At 51.4% G+C, this 20,423-nt stretch overlaps 1 protein-coding gene across 2 annotated transcripts in view; it reads left to right on the top strand.

Annotated features, from left to right (window-relative positions):
• Positions 1–15,894, top strand: part of Cdh4 (cadherin 4) — a 478,608-nt gene extending 462,714 nt beyond the window's left edge. Inside the window, exons 10-16 of one of the 2 annotated variants that reach the window (XM_041641804.1) lie at positions 2,366–2,619; positions 3,173–3,315; positions 6,996–7,229; positions 7,731–7,964; positions 8,783–8,922; positions 9,462–9,626; positions 15,212–15,894. In XM_041641804.1, the coding sequence (XP_041497738.1) occupies positions 2,366–2,619; positions 3,173–3,315; positions 6,996–7,229; positions 7,731–7,964; positions 8,783–8,922; positions 9,462–9,626; positions 15,212–15,256 (1,215 nt within the window). In that variant the 3' untranslated portion in view covers positions 15,257–15,894. Of the gene's footprint in view, positions 1–2,365; positions 2,620–3,172; positions 3,316–6,995; positions 7,230–7,730; positions 7,965–8,782; positions 8,923–9,461; positions 9,627–12,355 lie in introns of both variants that reach the window. The other variant, XM_041641803.1, reaches the window with a different exon arrangement.
• Positions 15,895–20,423: the final 4,529 nt, after the last annotated feature.

Here is a 20,423-nt window from a genome sequence, read left to right as displayed (position 1 = left end):
TTCCACTGGAAAGGAGAAACAGTAAAGTTTAGATTCTGGCCTCCAAGTCCTCGCTGGCCTTTTCTTCTGAACGAGAGTCTCCTTCATGTGAGGCCGTGCACACACCTTGTGGTACAGTGCTCGGAGAGCAGGAGGATGTGGTAAGACCCTCCTCTCTGGCTGGATTCTAGGACTCACCTCTCCAGGGTGTACTTGGGTCTCACTTTTGAGCCAAGAGTCATTGGGGGGGGGGGGGGGGGACGTGTCACCTCTGTGGGTATGCCCAGAACCCTAATTGAAACTGTCAGAACAAATTTCCTATTGGTTTCCACATTACAGTTGTTTTATCTCACCTGCCTGTGGATTTTATTGGCCATAGTCCTTCTAGAAAGACTGATGTTTTAGGGCATCACATACCACCTGGTTCCATGTCCCGCAGGAACATGAGCCAATAAACGCAGAGAGACCATTCCCTCCACAATTTTATGGAGCAGTTTGTTATAGCAAACTGGCCTGACCTCTGTCTGGCGCTTCCAGGAGGGGCTCCTGGCATTGGCAGTCATTGGTTATACTAGAGAAAGACCTTGTCACAGTGCAATACCAGCTTTGGGAGCGTGGTGGCACCTGGGGTCTAAGGGTCCCCAGGAGCCAAGACTAGGCCTGGGGAAGCTCACTATTTCTGGCCTAAACACCCCTGTGAGATCTTTCAAGAGAGGGGTTCAGTCCAGGGACCCTGTAGCCACAGGCCCTGTAAGTGCACCTGTACAGTGTCCAGCAACACAGTACAAACTGGGCAGAGATAGGGCAAGCGAGGGACCAGCCCATTCCCACGTGTACAGCTGACTTCACCAGCAATACCTGGGTCTAAGGAAGCAGAAGCACAGGCCTAGCCATGCCCCAGGACCCAGTGCCTGTTTCTAGAACCTGTGACTGTCCCAGCTGGCAGCAGGGTCTCTGTAGGTGTGACAGGGTTGAGAGTCTCTGGGTCAGCCCAGTGCAACCTCAGAGGTCTTTAAGAGAGGGAGCAGAAAAGTCAGAGAGTGTCTTAGTTGAGGTTCTGTTGCAGTGGTAAACACCATGACCGAAAGTAACTTGGGGAGGGAAGTTACTTCAGTTTACATGTCCCAAGCAGATCTGTCACGGAGGGAAGTCAGAACAGGAACCTGGAGACAGGAGCTGATGTGGAGGCCGTGGAGGAGAGCTGCTTCCTGGCTTGTCCCCCGTAGCTCGCTCAGCAACTTTCTTACAGCACCTGCTCAGGGGTGGCCCCACCCCACCCACCGAGAGCTGGGTCCTCCCCCATGATTCGCCCATCAGGAAAATGTAGCACAAGCCAGCTTAGCGGCTGCGTTTTTGCAGCTGAGGTCTCCTAAAAGGACTCCAGCTCGTGTCGAGGTGACCTAACACCATCACAGAGAGAGAAGGGAGAGGCAGAGCCGGTGGAGGCAGGAAGCCACAGCTGGCTCTGGAGAGGTACTAGACCCCACACACCCTCTCCAAAGTGGAAACATGAGGTGGGAGTCTCTGGAGGGAACTGGCCCTGCTGTTGGACTCTAACCCAGGCACAGACATTTTACGTCTAACCCCAGAACTGCATTCAGATTACGTTAAGTCTCCAACTGGGGACACAAAATTAGTAACGAATACAAGGAAACGCTACATGAGTAAAGGGTTAAACGCTGCTGCTTGGCTGGGAACTGTGAGGTTCTGAGACCTTCTCCCTACGTCTTCCGACCGACCTCAAGTTTGCAGTCTTCCTGTCTCGGCCTCCTGAATGCAGGGTTTCAGGCATGTAGCTGTGCCCAGCAGAAACAGTGTGGGGTCAGGGAGATACGTGTGCTGCTCATGCATGAGGCGGTCAGAGGACAACCTGCAGGAGTTGGTTCTCTCCTCCAGCCGTGTGGGTTCTGCCAGGCACACTCATCATCAGACGTGGCAGCAGATACCTTTACTCACCGACCCATCTTACTCGCCCTAAAACCAAAGCCAACCTTTGGCCACCATTACTCTCGGCCCTCGTATTTGCTGAGCTTCCTGCGGCTGCAGTGACTCTCAAGACCCTCAGCACATCTGTCCCTGCAAGCCCACACAGTAATTGAGGAATTGTTACTGAGAAGTCATGAAGTCAGTCAGGCATGGAGATACACACCTGTAATCCCAACACTTGGGAAGCCAAGGCCCATGCCCCAGAAGCCAGCCTCTGCCTCATTAAGGCATGGGGCCGCTGGCTAGAGTTTCATCCCAACCCTCCTCTCCTCGTATTGGCCAGAACCCAAAATAAGCCAGAAACAAGAGTCTGATGTTGAGGGACAACAAGACTGGGCAGTGTGGATAGCCAGCCCCACGCCCACTCAGGAAGTCCGGGTTCACCTGTCCCTTCTTCCAGGCAGTGGACTACGAGCTGAATCGCGCCTTCATGCTGACCGTAATGGTGTCCAACCAGGCGCCCCTGGCCAGTGGGATCCAGATGTCTTTCCAGTCCACAGCAGGGGTGACCATCTCTGTCACTGATGTCAATGAGGCCCCCTACTTTCCCTCCAACCACAAGCTGATCCGCCTGGAAGAGGGTGTGCCCACCGGCACTGCGCTCACCACTTTTTCCGCGGTGGACCCTGACCGGTTCATGCAGCAAGCTGTGAGGTGAGTCTTCAACGTGACCTGGCCTTGTCTGACCCTCACAGTGGGGCCCAGTTCTCTGTGCTACACAAAGGAGTCCCACAATGCCCTAAGAAGCCTGAAAACCAGAAATCCCAGCAGAGAGAGGAAGGACAATGGATGCCATGTCTAGACCTGAGACACTGGCTTAGTCTAGGAGCAACCCACCCCAGGAAGGCACTGCCACCATGTCCAGGCTAACAGGGGAGACAGGAGCTCTGGACTCAGGGCAGGCCATAACTTCACTTGAGCAAGCCACTTACCTTCTCTATCCCTCAGAATACCCCCCCTGTAAAATGCAGATGATGAGAACACAGCCTCCGAGAGCCCTCTGGAAGCTGAGACCACCCACCACAGGGACACAGGCTCTGTTGTGGCCTGTCCTCCCCTGTGGGAGGGACCTCCAGGCCCTCTGAGGGAACAGCAACGCCACTGTGCTATGATCCAGGATGCTGAGGCTGTGACCCTAGGATGCATGCAGGGCTGTCCGGACGAAGGGCACTGGGGCCCTCAACTGCCTCTGGCTTCCTGCCCATAGGTACTCAAAGCTGTCCGATCCTGCCAACTGGCTGCACATCAACACATCCAATGGGCAGATCACCACGGCCGCGGTCCTGGACCGAGAGTCACTCTACACCAAGAACAATGTCTACGAGGCCACCTTCCTGGCTGCTGACAATGGTGTGTCCCGCTGTGACCCATGTCCTGGGGTGGTGGTGAGGGGGGCCAGCGGCACCCAGAGGGAAGTCTGTGCAGGCACCCATGAACTGGCAACTTTGTCCGTCAATGCTGCCCTCATCCTGCTCCCTTCCATCGCCCAAAGTTCAGTTACCCCGCCTAAGAACCTGCTTACCCATTTGACCATGCTTCCACACCGTGTTCCCACGGTCCTTCATTCATGGCTAGTCATCAGGGTAGTCAGGAACCTGGGAATGCAATGGCGGATGGCTGCCCTAGCTTCTCAGCTTTCCCACCTATACCTGAGTGATGACAACAGATCTGCCGTTCTCCACACTGTTAGCTGGCATCCTACCCAGGAAAGGCAAGAAGGCCTGTGTCCACCCTAGACCTGTGACGCTGAGTCAGAGCAGGGCTGAGAGCCCTGGGAGCAAGGGAGGGCACTGGGCAGGCACTGGACAGACGTATGCTGGGCAGGCACTGGACAGACGCTGGGCAGGCACTGGACAGGCACTGGACAGACACTGGGCAGGCACTGGACAGACACTGGGCAGGCACTAGACAGGCACTGGATAGATGCTGGACAGACGCTGGGCAGGCACTGGAGGCACTGGACAGACGCTGGACAGGCACTTGGGCAGGCAGCACAGAGAAAGAGCTGAGAAATGGAACAGAAGGATGATGTTTCATGCTGAGGAAGTCAGTGCAGGTTCTTGTAGATGGATTTTTCTTTGGGCTACCAGCTCACCAAAAAAAAAAAAAAAAAAAAAAAAGACATGGAGACTTATACTAATTATGAAAGCTCAGCCTTAGCTTATGCCTGTTTCTAACTAGCTCGATAACTTAACTTAACCCATTTCTACTTATTTACTTTCTGCCTCGCGGCTTTATTACCTCATCTCCATAGTGCCCTTCCTGCTTGCTCTGTGTCTCCTGGCATCTCCACCTTCTTCCCAGCATCCTCTCTGCCTGGAAATCCTGACTAACTACTGGCTGTCCAGCTTTTTATTAAACCAATCAGAGTGACACATCTTCACAGCGTACAAAAAGATTATTCTACAACATTTCCCCTTTTTGTCTAAATAAAAAGAAACGGTCTTAACTCTAACATAGTAAAACTAAATACAATGAGAACAATTATCAGGTATTGTCTAAAGAGAAAGGAAAGGTATTAACATTAACAAATGAAACTATATACAATAAGAACAATTATCAATTAATAATTACATTCACAAAGTCTAGTCCATTTGATTTTGGCAAATTTAGAGAAAATACCCCATTATCTATCCTATTTTTATGAGTCTGAAGTTTTCTACCTAATTTACTTTCTATCAAATCTAAGGAAAACTAACTATAACCATCTAGTCTTCAACCCCACTGAAGACCTGAGGATATAATATTACCTGGGTAAGCAGGAAGTGCAGAGCAAGCAACTTCCAAAACTAAGAGAAATAACAGAAACAGTTGGCTGCCTGGGCCCAAGGTTCCTCTGTAACACTGGGGATAACACAGATATTCTACAGGCCTAGAATATCTGACAGACCTTTCTGTGAAGTAGGGATTTTTGAAGGACTGCCTTACGTGTCTTGGCAAAGTTCAGCAGTTGCTTTCTTTTGTATCTTGCTTGTCCAATTTTGGCATCATACTGAAGCACAATTAATAAAAGCTCAGGACAGATATTGGGGTTCAACCTGAAGATCTGAAAATCAAAGCAGCCAGACACTGGCTCTTACCTCGACATCAGTCTGAAATGGCGATCCTCTCTCCAGAAATCTCAGAATGAGACTGAGTCTGAGAGCTGTCTCCCCCCATCTTATAATCCTCTCTAGGGCTGGGATTAAAGGCATGCACCACCCAGTTTCTATGGCAAACTAGTTTGGCTACTGGGATTAAAGGTGTGTGTTACCACTGCCTGGTCTGTAAGGCTGACCAGTGGGTCTGTTTTACTCTGTGATATTCAGGCAAATTTTATTTATTAAAATACAATTGAAATGACACTATACCATACTGCCAGCAGTCAATACAAGGGCAACTTCTTTGTCCAGTGTCTAACTTTTGCCACAAAGAAAGCGAACTCTGTATGGAGTTTCTTTGATGCCCATCATCTTCTTGGTGCTACCAGGAGCAGACATATCTCATTGTCATGAAAAGCCTTATGTTATTAACACAGCTTAAATGCCATATTCTGTAAGTCTCTGAAGTATTTGAAGACCATCTATCTATTCAAAACATCCCTCTGTTTGAACTTGAAAACATACCTAACATGACTATAAATTTGATTGTTATAGATGACTGTCAACCTATGTTTCTTTAATATCCTAAATAGCTTTCAAAAACTAAAACCTTACATAACCTTCTCAAATGAGCTGCATAGGTGCAATACCTTAGGAGTAGAAAGATACATGCAGTGTAACAATAACCTTAAATTTGTATCAATATACAAAAATCCATACCAATGTAAAATATTTGAGACTAGTAGTTGTTCAAAAGTAGACTCAATAATCCACCTCTTTATCCCATCATTTCTATACTATGCCCCCCCCCGTTTTCATTTCAGAAAGAGATCCCTGAATCTAATATCCTTTGTTTAGATACTGACATGACCAGTAACAACTTGTAACCAACTCCCCTAAGTGATGACAAACATCTATAACCCACCGAACAACCAAAAACCGCCCAGCCCACCTCTTGGTAACATGGGCATTGTGTCTGATTATGTGAGACTAATCTTTAAACTGCTGTGGCATGTCAGCCACCGGCACAGCTTAGCTTAATGCATGGCACCGCCACACCGCGCTGGAGGCTGGCTCCAGCCCGCCTGACAGACTGCAAGACTAGAAAACCACATCTGGCTACTTGTCCAGAGATTTTCTTAGCTTTCTCCGGCCCTGTGTTTAGATATTCGAGCCCCATGTTGGATGCCATTTGTAGACAGATTTTTCTTTGGGTGACCAGCTTACAAAAAATGACATAGAGACTTACTATTAATTATGAGAGCTTGGTCGTAGCTTAGGCTTGTTTTTAACTAGCTCTTATAATTTAATGTTAATTTTTATTCATTTACTTTCCACCTCGTGTCTTTATTACCTCATCTTCCATAGTGCCCATCCTACTTGTTCTGCATCTCCTGGTGTTTCTGCCTTTTTCTTCCCAGCGTCCTCTCTGTCCAGAAATCCTGCCAAAGCTGTTCCCATAGCAAATGACAGCCAGAGAAACTCCAACCTAACCCGACTGGCTGTCCCCAGGTCCCACAGTCCTTGCCATCCACAAAGTTGACTGTAGAGGCACTGGAGAGATGGCTCAATGGTTAAGAGTGACTGGCTGCTCTTTCAGAGGACCCAGGTTCAATTCCCAGCACCCACATGGAAACTCACAACCATCTGTTACTCTAGTTCCAAGAGATCCAACACCCTCTTCTGGTTCTGTGAACAATGCACAGATGTGATTCCGAGACATACATGCAGGCAACAGGAACACAGAAAACAAACAAACAAAAAATAAATCTCAAAAAAAAAATTAATTGGCCATACAGACAGCCCTTGGTGAGCACCCAGCCCTTGTTCAGAGAAGAGTACCTGGTCCTTTTCAACAGCAGGTTACAAGGTGGAGAAGGAATTCCCGTCAGTGTATAGGTGTGTGTCTTGCTGGGGCCTTCACACATCTGTCTGTCCTCTGTCCTACAGGGATCCCCCCAGCCAGTGGCACTGGGACCCTGCAGATCTACCTCATTGACATCAACGACAATGCACCACAGCTGCTGCCCAAGGAGGCACAGATCTGCGAGAGGCCAGGCCTCAACGCCATCAACATCACTGCGGCCGATGCCGACATGGACCCCAACATCGGCCCCTACGTCTTTGAGCTGCCCTTCATCCCCACCACAGTGAGGAAGAACTGGACCATCACCCGCCTAAACGGTGAGCCCACCCACAGAGCCCTGGCCAGGCAGAGCCGGGATCTAGGATGTGGCCCAGGATCCATCACCAAGGAGGTGTGAACCACACAGATGGGGAACAGCCCCCGCCCTCCCAGAGAGTTCACACACAAAGCTGGGGATATGGCCCTGTGCACTCCCATCCCCACCACAAACCCATTCATTTCTTCCTAGTACCTGGCTGTTTTTTAGACAGAGCCTAGCTTGGACCATGCTGGCAGTCACTGTGGGTGGACTGGAAGCACCCTCTTAGGAGGTACCCCTTGCTGTTACCCCTAGGACAGGGTGACCTCATTATCTGGTGTGGCCAGTGTGTACCTGTGAATGTGTGCATGTGCTGTGTGTACATATGAGTGCATGATGTATGTGCATGCATATGTGTATGTGTGAGAGAGATTTTCGTGCTACTCGGTGACTACCTACAGAAGTCTTCCTTGGGAAGGAGAGCCAACCATTGGCTCAGCGTTGCTGTTCCTCACTCCAGGTGACTACGCCCAGCTCAGTTTGCGCATTCTGTACCTGGAGGCAGGGGTCTACGACGTCCCCATCATTGTCACGGACTCTGGAAACCCTCCCCTGTCCAACACGTCCATCATAAAAGTCAAGGTGTGCCCATGTGATGAGAATGGTGACTGCACCACCATCGGTGCCGTGGCTGCAGCCGGCCTGGGCACGGGCGCCATCGTGGCTATCCTCATCTGCATCGTGATCCTGCTAAGTGAGTGCTGGCTTTGTGGGCGTGGGCTTCCTGGGCGCAGGCACCCTGTCCCACAGACAGCCAGGGCGGAATGAGATCCAAGCCTCTCTACAGCGACTTCACTCAGCAGCTTCCTATCTATTCCTGAAGTCCAGCAACACTGTCCACACGGGCTACGAAAGCAGGATCTCCCACCTCGTCACTCTAGCCCAGACGGAGGGCCAGCCTGCCCACATCTGGTCCATCTTTGGACTCTGCCTCCCAAAGGCCCCTGAACCCCCAGGCTGGCCCCCTCCTGGGCCTCCAGTATCTGCAGGCCACTCTCAAATGGACACGGTGGGAATGACAGTCCCTGTCTGTCAATATCCCAACTCCAGCCCTTGTCTTCCCGTGGCTCTCTGAACAGGATTCAGGGCTATGGGGAACAAGAAGGATGCTCAGAAATGACCCTGGGGTGCCATCTTCCCCCCTGGACAGCTGACCTGGTCCACAGTAGCACAGAGACCACAATAGCAGCCGTGACAGAGGGCCAACATCCCCTCTCCTAATCACACTGAGCTAAAGGGTCTCCACCATGTATGGGAAAGGACTGAAGACCAAACATAAGGACCCCAGCTTAGACCAGAATGAACCACAACATGACCACTCCATCTCTTCCAGTCCAGATCTAGGGGTCCCTCTAATGGCATCTGGTTCCAAGGCCTTTCACCAAGACAGTGTGGTGTCTTCCTTAGGTGGGATCAGAAACAGCCCCCGGGTGGGGCTGGGCGAGGGACATATATGCGCAGACACGCCCACGTATGCATACAGTGCTCACAATGCAGCCCCTCTTCTCATAGCCATGGTCCTGTTGTTCGTTGTGTGGATGAAGCGGAGGGAAAAGGAACGACACACAAAGCAGCTGCTCATCGACCCTGAGGACGATGTGCGTGACAACATCCTAAAGTACGACGAGGAAGGAGGCGGCGAGGAGGACCAGGTGAGCCCCAGGTCTCAGCCTCCCTGCTACAGTCTCTCCCGTGTGTGTGCTGGGACCTGGGCAGACTATGCAGACTCTATCAGCATCCTCCTCCCATGCTCCTCCCTCTCCAACCACCTCCCCATTGCTGTCCTGGAGAAAACAGGCCAGAGCCTTCTGGGGACGCCAACACCCACCTCCTGGATACTCCCAGTGGGGGGCTCTCTGACCAGAGTGGGTGATCTTCACAGAGCTAGCTAGTAGCTGCAAGGAGGACCCAGCCCTTTCCCATCAGCTCAAGGTGGCAGTGCTAGGCTGCTGAGCTGCAGGCGGGAAAGGTCACCTGCCAGGAGGGAGTTCCTGGCCTTGGCAAGGCCGCTGGCAGACATAGACTCCATGGCAAGATAAGAAGTGGATTGCGTGGAAGGGACAGACCTGGGGGGGTGCTTGGAGACTGGTACAGTGGCACCCTCTGGGCAGGTGACAAAACTGAAAAGGTTGCCCTGCCTATTACCTCCCCGCACTCCAGTTCCCCTGACTCACTTGGCCTCCATCCCCAGGACTATGACCTCAGCCAGCTACAACAACCGGAAGCCATGGAACATGTGCTGAGCAAGGCCCCTGGTGTGCGGCGGGTGGACGAGCGGCCAGTAGGTGCCGAGCCCCAGTACCCAGTCAGGCCTGTGGTGCCCCACCCAGGCGACATCGGAGACTTCATCAATGAGGTATGAACCTTGGGAGGACCTGAGCAAGGAGTCCCCTTTCAAAGGAAATCCTACACTCAGAGCTCTACAGGGCCAGAGGTGGCCAGGCCTCCTGCTGTGTGACTGAGGTGCCTCTGAGGAGGCCTAAGGTTCCCAGTTACTAGGGGGAATTGGGACCATTTAGGCCCCTTTGCCTGCAGTAACAGAAGGAAGGCCTAGTCTCAGGAGAAACAGCAAAGCAGCAAAACAGCTTTTGAACACACAGAGCCAGTGCAGCTGGGAATAGCCTTCCCACCCACACCAGAACCCTGGTACCCAAGAAAACTGACCTGCATGTCTCTCCTCAACCATCTCTAACCCGTCCCCATCACAACACAAAGGTGGGAGTCCACGCACCCCACAGAGCCCTTCCTGCCTTCAGCTTTCGGCTGTATTAAAGACCTAGCAAGACCTCCACACCTTAGAGAAGCTTGGTCTCTTAAAATTGAGCCAGGAAAGGCTCAGGCTGCATGTCACACCACCCCATCTCTTACAAAGATTTTGAAAGGGAAACAAATGGCTGTCTGACAGCAGAGCTTTGGCAGGTGGTGGCTGGATCTGCAGCGGGAGATCTCTGGCTCAATTAACCAGGGAACTTGCCATCTACTTTCAGGCTGGAGCAGCTGTAGGGCAGAAAGGGATTGCGGGGAAGAGAATGAGAAGTTCCCTTTTGGGGCACGTGGTTAGCCACTGCTAGGAGTAACCAAGAAACATTGAGCTTCAACATGTCAGATGACCTCTTAAAGCCAGCCATCCTTAGGAGCAGTAACACTGGGAGAGGAGAATCTAGAAAAACTGTTACTATACTTCTGGAAAGCAAATTACTTTTCTGTCAGGAAATGTTGTTGTTCAACCAAACGTGTCCCTGGATAACACCTCTGTCCACCTTCTTCTGCAGTAAAGCAAAAAGAAACAAGGAGAGCAGCTTCCCTGGGGTCCCATCTGTGACCCCGCCTAACCACTAGCAAGCAAGTGGGAGTGGGTGGGTTGTAGCTTTACTACCAGGTCCTCAAGACTCATTGTATTTGAAGTTGGGTCAGCAACACTTATACTTCTGCCAGTGGCAGATTCTCTTACATGATAACCCAGGTTGTCAGTCAGCAAACATCCAGAAGTTTCCTCAGAACATTCATAGGAGGAGATATCACCAAGGTCTGAAGTTACCTGAAAGCCATTTCTTAGGGTTTTTATTGCTGTGAAGAGACACCATGACCACAGTAACTCTTGTAAAGAGTTTAATTGGGGCGGCTCATTTCAGAGGTTCAGTCCATTATCATCATGGTGGGGAGCATGGAGGCATGCAGGCAGACATGATACTGGAGGGGAAACTGAGACATAGGAAGTCAACTGAGACACTGGGTGGATCCTGAGCATAGGAAACCTCCAAGCCCGCCCCCACCGTGACACACTTCCTCTAACAAGGCCACACCTACTCCAACAAAGACACACCTCCTAATGGTGCCACTCCCTAGGAGCCTATGGGAGCCGATTACATTCAGACCACATAGCCACTGACACTCAGACAATACCATGAGCAACAAGATGTTTAGACCCTACAAAGCAGACTCCACCAACCTCCAACCTACAGTCCACAGCCCATTGTCAGGTCACTCAGAAGAAATTACAGAGAGTAAAGACACAGGCTATGAGAATCACATTCTCTTCCCAGGGCAGAGGTGGGGGAAAGTGCACTTGGGAGAACAGGCAAAGCGTTCAGTACGCAATGGAGAATGAGAAAGAATGAATGAAAAATAAAACTCCCAACTGAAGAAGGAAAGGATGGGGGGGAATAAAAAGTAAATAATAAAAAGCGAAGAAAAAGATCATGAGGAGAAAAAGAATTAAGAGTGTGAAGGCTGAGGGACAGGCTCAAGGGGTAGAGTCCTGGCCTCAGAGCACAAGGCTCTAGGTTCAATCCCCAGCTCTGCAGAGAATTGAACATGGTGACTCAGTCATCTGAACCCCCTGAGCTGAATAAACTCATCATCTCACCCGACCCATACCACAACCCTAACTCTAACCCAACTCTGCCCAACCCTACACCTAACCATGTTCCAACCCTAACACTACACACGGCCCAGTCAGTACCCACCTCATTTTTAAGTTTTTGGGTTTTTTTCTTTTAAATTTATTTATTATGCATACAATATTCTGTCTGTGTGTATGTCTGCAGGCCAGAAGAAGGCACCAGACCTCATTACAGATGGTTGTGAGCCACCATGTAGTTGCTGGGAATTGAACTCAGGATCTTTGGAAGAGCAGGCAATGCTCTTAACCACTGAGCCATCTCTCCAGCCCCCGCCCACCTCATTCTTGATGCTGCCAGTGGCTCTGAGCTTCCTGGCCCTACACTCCGTGCCCTTTTTTCTCAGATTTATATATTTTATTTTATGTGTATGGTGCTTCCCCTGCGTATGTCTGTGCACCGTGTGTATACACAAGGTCAGAAGATGGAGCGAGTCCCCTAGAACTGGGGTTAGAGATGGTTGTGAGCTGCCGTGCAGGTACTGCATGAGCGGCAAGTGCTCTTTACCACAGAGCCATCTCTAAGCCCTGTGCTCTCATGCACACACATTGTTTGGTCCTTGGAAACACCCTGCAGACAAACATATGCAACAATTACTGAGTACCTACTGTATGCAAGATCCTGCCCTCCTCCCACGGCTGACAGCACACACTCCACCCTAACCCCTCATCTCTATGATCTCCAGGGACTTCGAGCTGCTGACAATGACCCCACGGCACCCCCCTATGACTCTCTGCTAGTCTTCGACTATGAGGGCAGTGGTTCTACCGCAGGCTCCGTCAGTTCCCTGAACTCCTCCAGCTCCGGGGATCAAGATTATGACTACTTGAATGACTGGGGGCCCCGGTTCAAGAAGCTGGCGGACATGTATGGGGGTGGCGAGGAGGACTAGCCAACCTCACCCCTCCCGCCAACATGAGGACACTCGAGGCCAAGCAGCGGGACTGAGCCAAGGCACTGGATTTGTCCTGGTGTCAAGAGGCCCCTCCCCACTGCCATCCCCCAAGTGGAACTGTGCAGTACGAACATAGGCCACCAGGCGCCCACCACCACTGCGGCATCTCAGTAGCCACGTACCGCAAAGGGAGAGCCAGAGGCACAGCCCTAACTTGAATTTCTTACAACAAAAGCACTGTTAAAATAAAAAAAAAAACAAAAGTGCCTTTTGGTACACATGACAGATTCCCTAACTCAGGAGTGACTGAAAGAGGAGACAGCCCAAGGCCCCAACTCTGCCCACCCTGCCCACAGCCCTGACCCCATCTGGTCTCCTCTGGAGGCAACACACAAGGAGTGGGAGAGAATATGTCTTTTTTAAAAAAGTCTTTTATTAAGAAAAAGGGGGGGGGATGGCTTATTTGCAAAAATAGTATGGGGTCTAGATGGCCACAGCTTTTGTCATGCCCGGTCAGTGTCTCCTGGGCCCTTTGGGCTCTCCAAGGCTGCTAAGTGAGGACCAGATTTTCCGGTGCCAAGAAGCACTGGGCTAGCCCAACCCCATCAGCAGAGACTTCTGTGTGGACTTGGCTTTCACCTGAACTCATGTCCTGCCCACCGAGATACTGTAAATAGCAGGGGTGGGTGCGATGCCGAGGGGCCACCCCAGTTGGTCCTCGCCCCTGCATTTGGCCACTGCCCTGTCCACCAGAAAGCTACTCTGGACCAGCTGTCACCCCCAGTACCACCAAACGGCTTTGGTCCAGGACAGCGTGTTGTCCAGAAGCCACAGCATCCTGCCAAACCCTGGCAATACCCTTCACAAGGGATCCCGGTGAAGGCACAGCAATCACAACGCCCCTCAACGGGAACCCCCAAATGCTCTCAACACACTCCCCAGGCTGTGCAGACAACAGAGAGTAGAGCCTGTCAGATGGTGGCAGCTGCTGGGCCTCCTTGGGCCCATTTAGCCCAAGCTCCTGCCTGGTGCCAAGAACTGCTATAGATGTCAGGACCTATTCTAAGTGGCCGGTGAGAGGTTCTCTTACTGTGCCCATGTGACCACAGATGCTCTGGCTTGGACCCACATTTCCATTGTTCTCTGGATCTGGCATTGCACTTTCCGTGGGTAGCTTGACGCAGGGCAGGCTGGGCAGGGTGACCATGTCTGTAGAACAGAGAATAGGCTACAGACAAGGACTGTGAGACATGGCAAAGCTGCCTTTTTCACCAGAGGGGAAAACAGGCCTAGGACATTCACATGTCTGGGCCCAAAGGAGCCCTGGGATGGGGCAGAAAGGCCGCACTGGAGGGGCACCCTATGCGGTCAGCTTCTTGGCTCCCCAAGAAAGAAGCTGAGAGCACTGGTAGCTTGGTGTCTGGATCTCCTTTGGGAGACAACAGAAGTCCCAGCATTGATGAAAAATAAGTTCCTCCCGGATCCCCAGCCTATACCTACTACTAGGGGCCAGGATGACTTTGAAAGGGCTGCGGGTACCCAGGAGATAGCATGCACCCAGCTAAGTCATGGTTCCTCATGGCCTCTGGCTTTATACTATGGCTAGGTTCACCCCCTTCTCCAGACTGCTTTGGATGCACCAGAGTGAACTCATAGGTGCTGAACTTATGGGTATGACCCATTGGATGTCAGGGTTCTTTCCCAACCCAAACCTGTCCCCACTCTGAACTCCTAGACCTGAGCTGGCCATACGTTCAGCTGTGTCCATTCTCACTGCTCCTATGGCTGCCCTAGGAGGTAGGATGGACAGGGGCCTCTGCAGCTTCCTGGGAATCATCTTCCCTACAGCCAGCCAGGCCAACAGAGCTAATGGAAGGCCAGGGGTGGGGAGGGGGCGGGGTGGGGAGATAAGCTCTCCTATGCAAATTGCTCGGCAGCCAGAGAGGGTAGTGCTGAGCTTGGCATGGCCACTGGTCTGGTAGGATGACTATGGGTCAGGGCTGGGGGAATGAGAATTTTCTGGGTTTGATTTTGGGAAACCCAAGGACCGCGAATGCTCTATTGGAAGTGTGCATATGACCGAGAAGTGTGCATGTGACATGGTGTCATGGACTCCCCTGAAGTCCCAAGGCTTTCTTGGAGCCCTGGGATGGGAGGGACCAAATCTATCAGCTCTGGAGGAATGTCATCTACCTCCACCTCCCTCCTACCCTCCCCCCCCCCCCCCCTGCACAGGCCTCTGTCACTGCCAGGTCCCTGAAAGAACATCCATGGGGTTCCCTAAGAGCAGGACAGCTTACCCCTTTCACTCAACACCCCCAATTAGCCCCTGGGGCTAGAGAAAGATAGGGTCCACGCATCCCCAGACTCATGTTGGAACTCTGTTCCAAGGCCAACAAAGTTAGCATTAGCGAAGCATACAGTCAGTGTCAAATGTTTCCCTCCCGTAGCTTGTAGATACGACGCGTCTGTGGTCAGGGCCCAGCCAAACGAGGCTGGTGGCCAGCTCTGTGTAGTACGAGGATGTGGTTTAGTTCCTCTAGGGAGAAACCTGCACTGCTGAGCGGCTTGGAAGAACACCTGTGCACGATCAGCCTCATCACACCTGACTCCCAGCCAGCAGCTTTTCTCTCTCATGTCTTTCAGCCCATCCAAAATGCTGGGCCTCCTGCCACCAAAGTGTCTGAGTAATGGCCAGTTGTCAGGCCCTCAGAGATACATCAATCTCCCCAGAGTGAGGACATGGTCCATTGAGAGTGACACCTCTGTGCTCTCTAAGGTAAACGGGGAGGGGAAGTTCCCACTTCCACCCAAGCTGAAAGGCAAAACCAAAAACTCAAGATAGAATCACCCTGCACAGAGAGCCAGGTACGGTACCGAGCCGGCTCTGCCCCACCAGCCGGCCGGTGGAAACCACCTCCGTATACACCTGGAACGCATCTTGCTTTTTTCTTCCTCTCCTTTTTTTCATTATGGTTTATTTTGTTGCATGTTTATTTTTGAAAATGGACAAATGTGTAGCAGCCCGCATGACTGTGGTTGTTTTGGGAAAGGTACCAGAGTATGACGTGTTCACACTGCAGCTGAGCATCCTGCGGTGAGACAGATGTTCTGACTTTTTTGTAATCGTCAACAGCACAAATATTTTGTATTGTCGTTTGTATCATTTTGTATCAAAAAAAAAGGAAAAAAAAGGGAAAGAGTCAATGTTTCCAATGTGTTTTTAGTGTCAGGTGGTCTTGGTTCCGAAGGGAACAGGAGTTTTGCGGAATTGTCATGTCCTGGAGAGGAGTCGGGCGTTAGCACGCTGCTCCAAAGGAGTAAATAAAATCCCCTTTTAAGTAGTCTGCCTCCGACTTGCTTGTGTTTTTCCATTCATTTTGGGATCTGACAGAATTTAGGACCATGGGCAGGACCTGAGGGCAGCTGGTGCCAGAAGTGAGACCTTATCACACACAGCGGCTTCTTGGTTACCTGCTGTGTCAAAACTTGGGCACTGTTCTGGGCTCAGAAAAGAAGTACAACCAGGCCCACTCCTCACACACCTGAGGCCCACGTGTCCTGTGCGTATCTTAGATGTTTAGGTTATAAATCAAATGCCTAAAGTATGCTCATCAATACACACAACTTGGCGACACCACAGAAAGGCAGATGTAGATTGAGAGCAGGTTTTTTCTGTTTTATTTTTGTGAGTACTGGGAATCAAACCCAATCCAGGGCCTCTCCTATGCTAGGCAAGTGCTCTACCACTGAGCCATATCCCATGCCCGAAATTTAAAATTCTCAGTCAACATGTGGCTTGCAAGAGGGAACTGGGCTAGGCCTATGGCCTCCGTACCACTCTGCCTTCCTACCCTAGCACTGACTAACAGGCAGGGAAGCTGGGGCCAGCACATGGTACTCTAGTCTGCATGTGGCCTCTTTGCCTAAGCATTCCTTCCCCCGAAACCCCTTGGAGCTTTAGACAGGTCCACTTTGTAAAAATAAGAATAAAAAAGGAAAGAAAAGAAAGAAAACTAAGGTGTCTTTAGATGGAGCTTGCACAGGCTGGGGGACCAGGCTGAGACGATCTGGGATAAACACCAGGGTTCTGGGACCCACAGTGGACTGAAGGAGGGATTGCATGGTCCCCGGGTACTGTGGATTCATGCCACTGTCATGGGGCCCAGCCAAATCTGTCCTAGAGTGCCCCACACACAGACACTTGCATGTATACATGTGTGCACATACATGGACACATGCCTGTATGTAAACATATATATGTACATGCACAGGCCTGCTCACAGGCATACGTAGGTTTGTATGTAGACTGAGACTGCGTGTTGATTTCCCGGCCACCCAGACCTGAATAATCACACAGAAACTATATTAATTGCAACATTGTTTGGCCATTAGCTTAGGCATATTCCTAGCTAGCTCTTACATATTAAATTAGCCCATTTCTAGTAGTCTGTGCATCACCACAAGGCTGTGGCCTACCAGTAAGGTTCCAGTATCTTTCTCCTTCAGTAGCTACGTGGTATCTCTCTGACTCCACCTTCTTTCCTCCTCTATCTCTGCTTGGATTTCTTCCCTTACTATGTTCTGCGCTGCCATAAGCCAAAGCAGCTTCTTTATTAACCATAATAAAACATATTCACAGCATAGAGGGGCATTCCACACCATGTGTACATACACACGCACAAACAGGCCCCAGCCACTGCATTATTTAGTGCAACCCATCCTAGCTATTGTTGGCATCATCAGGAACCACAAACCAGAGAATCACTCACAGCTGATGCCTTAAACGGCTTCACTTTGAGTTCACCTTGCACCTGTGAGTCCTCCCGCCTCTGCCTCCCTCCTCCCAGCCTGTTTCTGGGCCCTCATTTCCCCCTCAGCTCTATTTACTGTTACTTCTTTTCCTCTGCTCTTCCTCCTTCCTGTCACTACCTTGTCCCAGGCAGGATGTGGCAGGATCCATGTCTCCAGTCAGAACTGAACACTACTGGAGTTGGAAGCGCCACTGTGCTGGGAACAGGAGATCACACATCATGTCTCTACCACAGTCCTATTATTGGGAGCAAGATGGCTGAATGCCCTTCTCTCTGCAGACATAGGTCAGCATCAGCCAGCTTTCTACCATCTGGGGTTGTCACTCTTGGTCCCCAGAGGCAACTTAGGGAGCCATGTCCAGGCCTTGTTCTCTGTAGCTTCCAGAGCATTCTGGTATGATGTTCTACGCATGGGATGCTTTAACCATCTTGACAGACTCCAGATCCATCCCAGAACTCTAGAAGCTGCCCTGCCTCACTGGTGGGGGGCAGAGCAAGGACAGAGATAAATCCACCCATATCAGGCGCTTCTGCCAGGCCCACAGAACCAGACACAGGAGGATGGAGGCTGAGAGAGGAAGAGAAGCATATGACCTCCCTGGGGCCCTTGGTGGCCAAGCAAGGGTAGGGCCAGCAGATATTCCTGACAGCTTCCAGTTCTAAGTGACGCCCACAGGGTTCACTGGAGCCACAAGTTCAGGATCTGTTCCCACACAGCACGGAGGCGCCAGGCCTACTCTTGGAACTGGCAACTGTAAGAAGTTAGTTTCAGGAGCTTTGTTATAGCAGCACAAAGGCATCAGCACAGGGCCCAGAACACACACATACCCTGCACTCACCAGCCTGCAGCCAGAGCGCCATGTGGATGTCACGCTAAAAGTGGGGACTCCCGTGCGCAGTCACATCCAGGAGACAAAGTTCCAACAGCATGGCCTACCTGGCGCGGTCTCCTTGTTCGGTGTCATTTTCTTCCCCACCTCAAAACCAGCCAGAGAGCCAGGTGCCGGAACCATCATCGGAGGACACCTATCCTCGTGTACCTGCTGTTTGTTCCGGCCCATGGCTGGCAGCCTCTCGGGACTCTGAGGGGGTTTTCTCCTCTCCTGCTGTCTCCATCTTTCTCCACTTAAGCACAGAGCTAAATGGCCACTTTCTGTGTGTCCTCGGTTTGGCGTTTCTTTGCCCCAAAAGGACCTCCCCCGACAGAAATCATGCCGAAGCCTGTCTCCTGGAGACAAGCGTCAGCAAGTATCCCTACCTGGAGCAAGCAAGCAAGCATGTGTCCCGGGTCTTTGGAAACAAGATATCCTCTTGGCTATCCAAGTGACAAAACTGCCCCCAGGCCACCAGTGGCTGCATCCAGAGGTGAAGGGTGTTGTGTGCTGGGCCAGGGTTTCCCAAGATAAATCTGCTTGGATGTGAGCTCATGCTGTGGTCCAAGCTTCCTGTGTGTGTGTCAAACCTCAGAGTCTCCCCAGCAATACAAAGAAAAGGACTGCTGTTGGGAGCAGCGAGACCCCAGATCCTGAATTTCTTATAAACAACTTGCTTTACCCTGATCTGAGTGCCTACAGCTGTTCTGAGCACGAGACCTTCAGGAGTTCCTGATGGCAGGAGAGTGGTTTCTGGTGGGTTTGGCTGGGGCTTGACTATCTCTATATAATCTGCCCCTGAACACAATAAGGGGGGCATTCTTGGGGCTTTGGGTACCAGCAATTGAAGGTCTGTGTGTCGGTCTGTCTCTGCACGTGTTGGTCTGTCTCTGCGTCTGTATTCTCAACCTCCAGCCCCCTTTCCCAAAGCTAGCAAACTGGGTAATAGCACACCAAGCGCAGATATGGGGGCACGGTGCGTGGCAGACTGCAATCCTGGGCCTGATCTTGGCTGGAGGGCACCCGTCTCCAGTCCAGCAGGTTCAGCCACAGCAGCCCCCACCTGACCAGTGTGCCAGGCCCTTTGCCAGCAGTTTAATGAAGGTGATATAGATATAGACCACAGGTTCCCACAGAGGAATCACCTGTGGCCCACAGGTGCCTCTCTTTCACCCCAGGCCCCTGACATCCCAGCTTTCCCAGCTAGAGGAAAGATCCTAAGCATCTTGCTGTCTGGACCTCACCTTCCTGGGTAGCATGGGACCCTACAAAGGCAAGGACAAGACTCTGCCCTACCCCACTGCCAGGAGCAGATAGCATCACTGACGAGAGAAACACATGTAGCTTTCCCTGAGAGGCTCTTGGTGAGCACAGGCCACATCAAGACTGGCAGGCATTTGTTTCAGGATGGAAACCTAAATCCCAGTTCCTACAAGTACAAGGAAATCTGAAACTCGGGGTGTCCCAGGGCTCAGGCTCACCTGCTTCTCTCTCCCATGCCATGTGGGCATGCCTCTGATTCTCACAGTGGGAACCATAACTGGCTTTGCAACTGACCGGGTTCTCTCCCTGCTGGCCCAGGTCACCACAGCAGCTCACACCTTCGTAGGTTGCGCTACACACCTTGTGTGTTGCGCTACACAACCGCACCGTGCCACATGGACCCACAGAGGTAAGGCCCTGGCTGAAAAGAAAGGCCCACCAGGACCTCAGACCCAAGCCCCTAGACCAGTCTCTCCCTGAAGATGTACCCTTTCTTTAAAAATGACTCATTCCAGGGCAGTGGGCTCAGACCTGGACACCCAGCACTTTCCTCCGGCTCAGGAAAAGGTGCTTGGAGAAGTTGGTATTCACGATGACATGTGTAACAACAACAACAACAAAAATCACTCACACAGTCAGTTATGGTGCAACTGGGAAGGGCAGGAACAATTAGCCACGTGTCTATTTTGAGAGTGCCGAGCAGCTAATGACATTTATGGCTCGGCAACTGCTCTAGCTGGGAAAGACAATGGGGGCACACTCCTACAAGCAGCCTCCTGGGATGCAGCCACAGGATCCCTGTCCCAGCTCCAAGACACAGGACTTGTTGGCCTAGAAGTAGGGTCAGGGAAAATAACCTGTAAAATCCGACTCAGGCCTTTTTCTGAACGCTGCAACCCTTTACTACAG

Source organism: Microtus oregoni, unplaced genomic scaffold, assembly GCF_018167655.1.
Source record: "Microtus oregoni isolate MIOR12 unplaced genomic scaffold, Mior012 000071F_ref0000514, whole genome shotgun sequence".
Taxonomy (NCBI): domain Eukaryota; kingdom Metazoa; phylum Chordata; class Mammalia; order Rodentia; family Cricetidae; genus Microtus; species Microtus oregoni.
The sequence above is the reverse complement of the archived record's forward strand: the minus strand, read 5'-3'. Positions and strand labels throughout refer to the sequence as shown.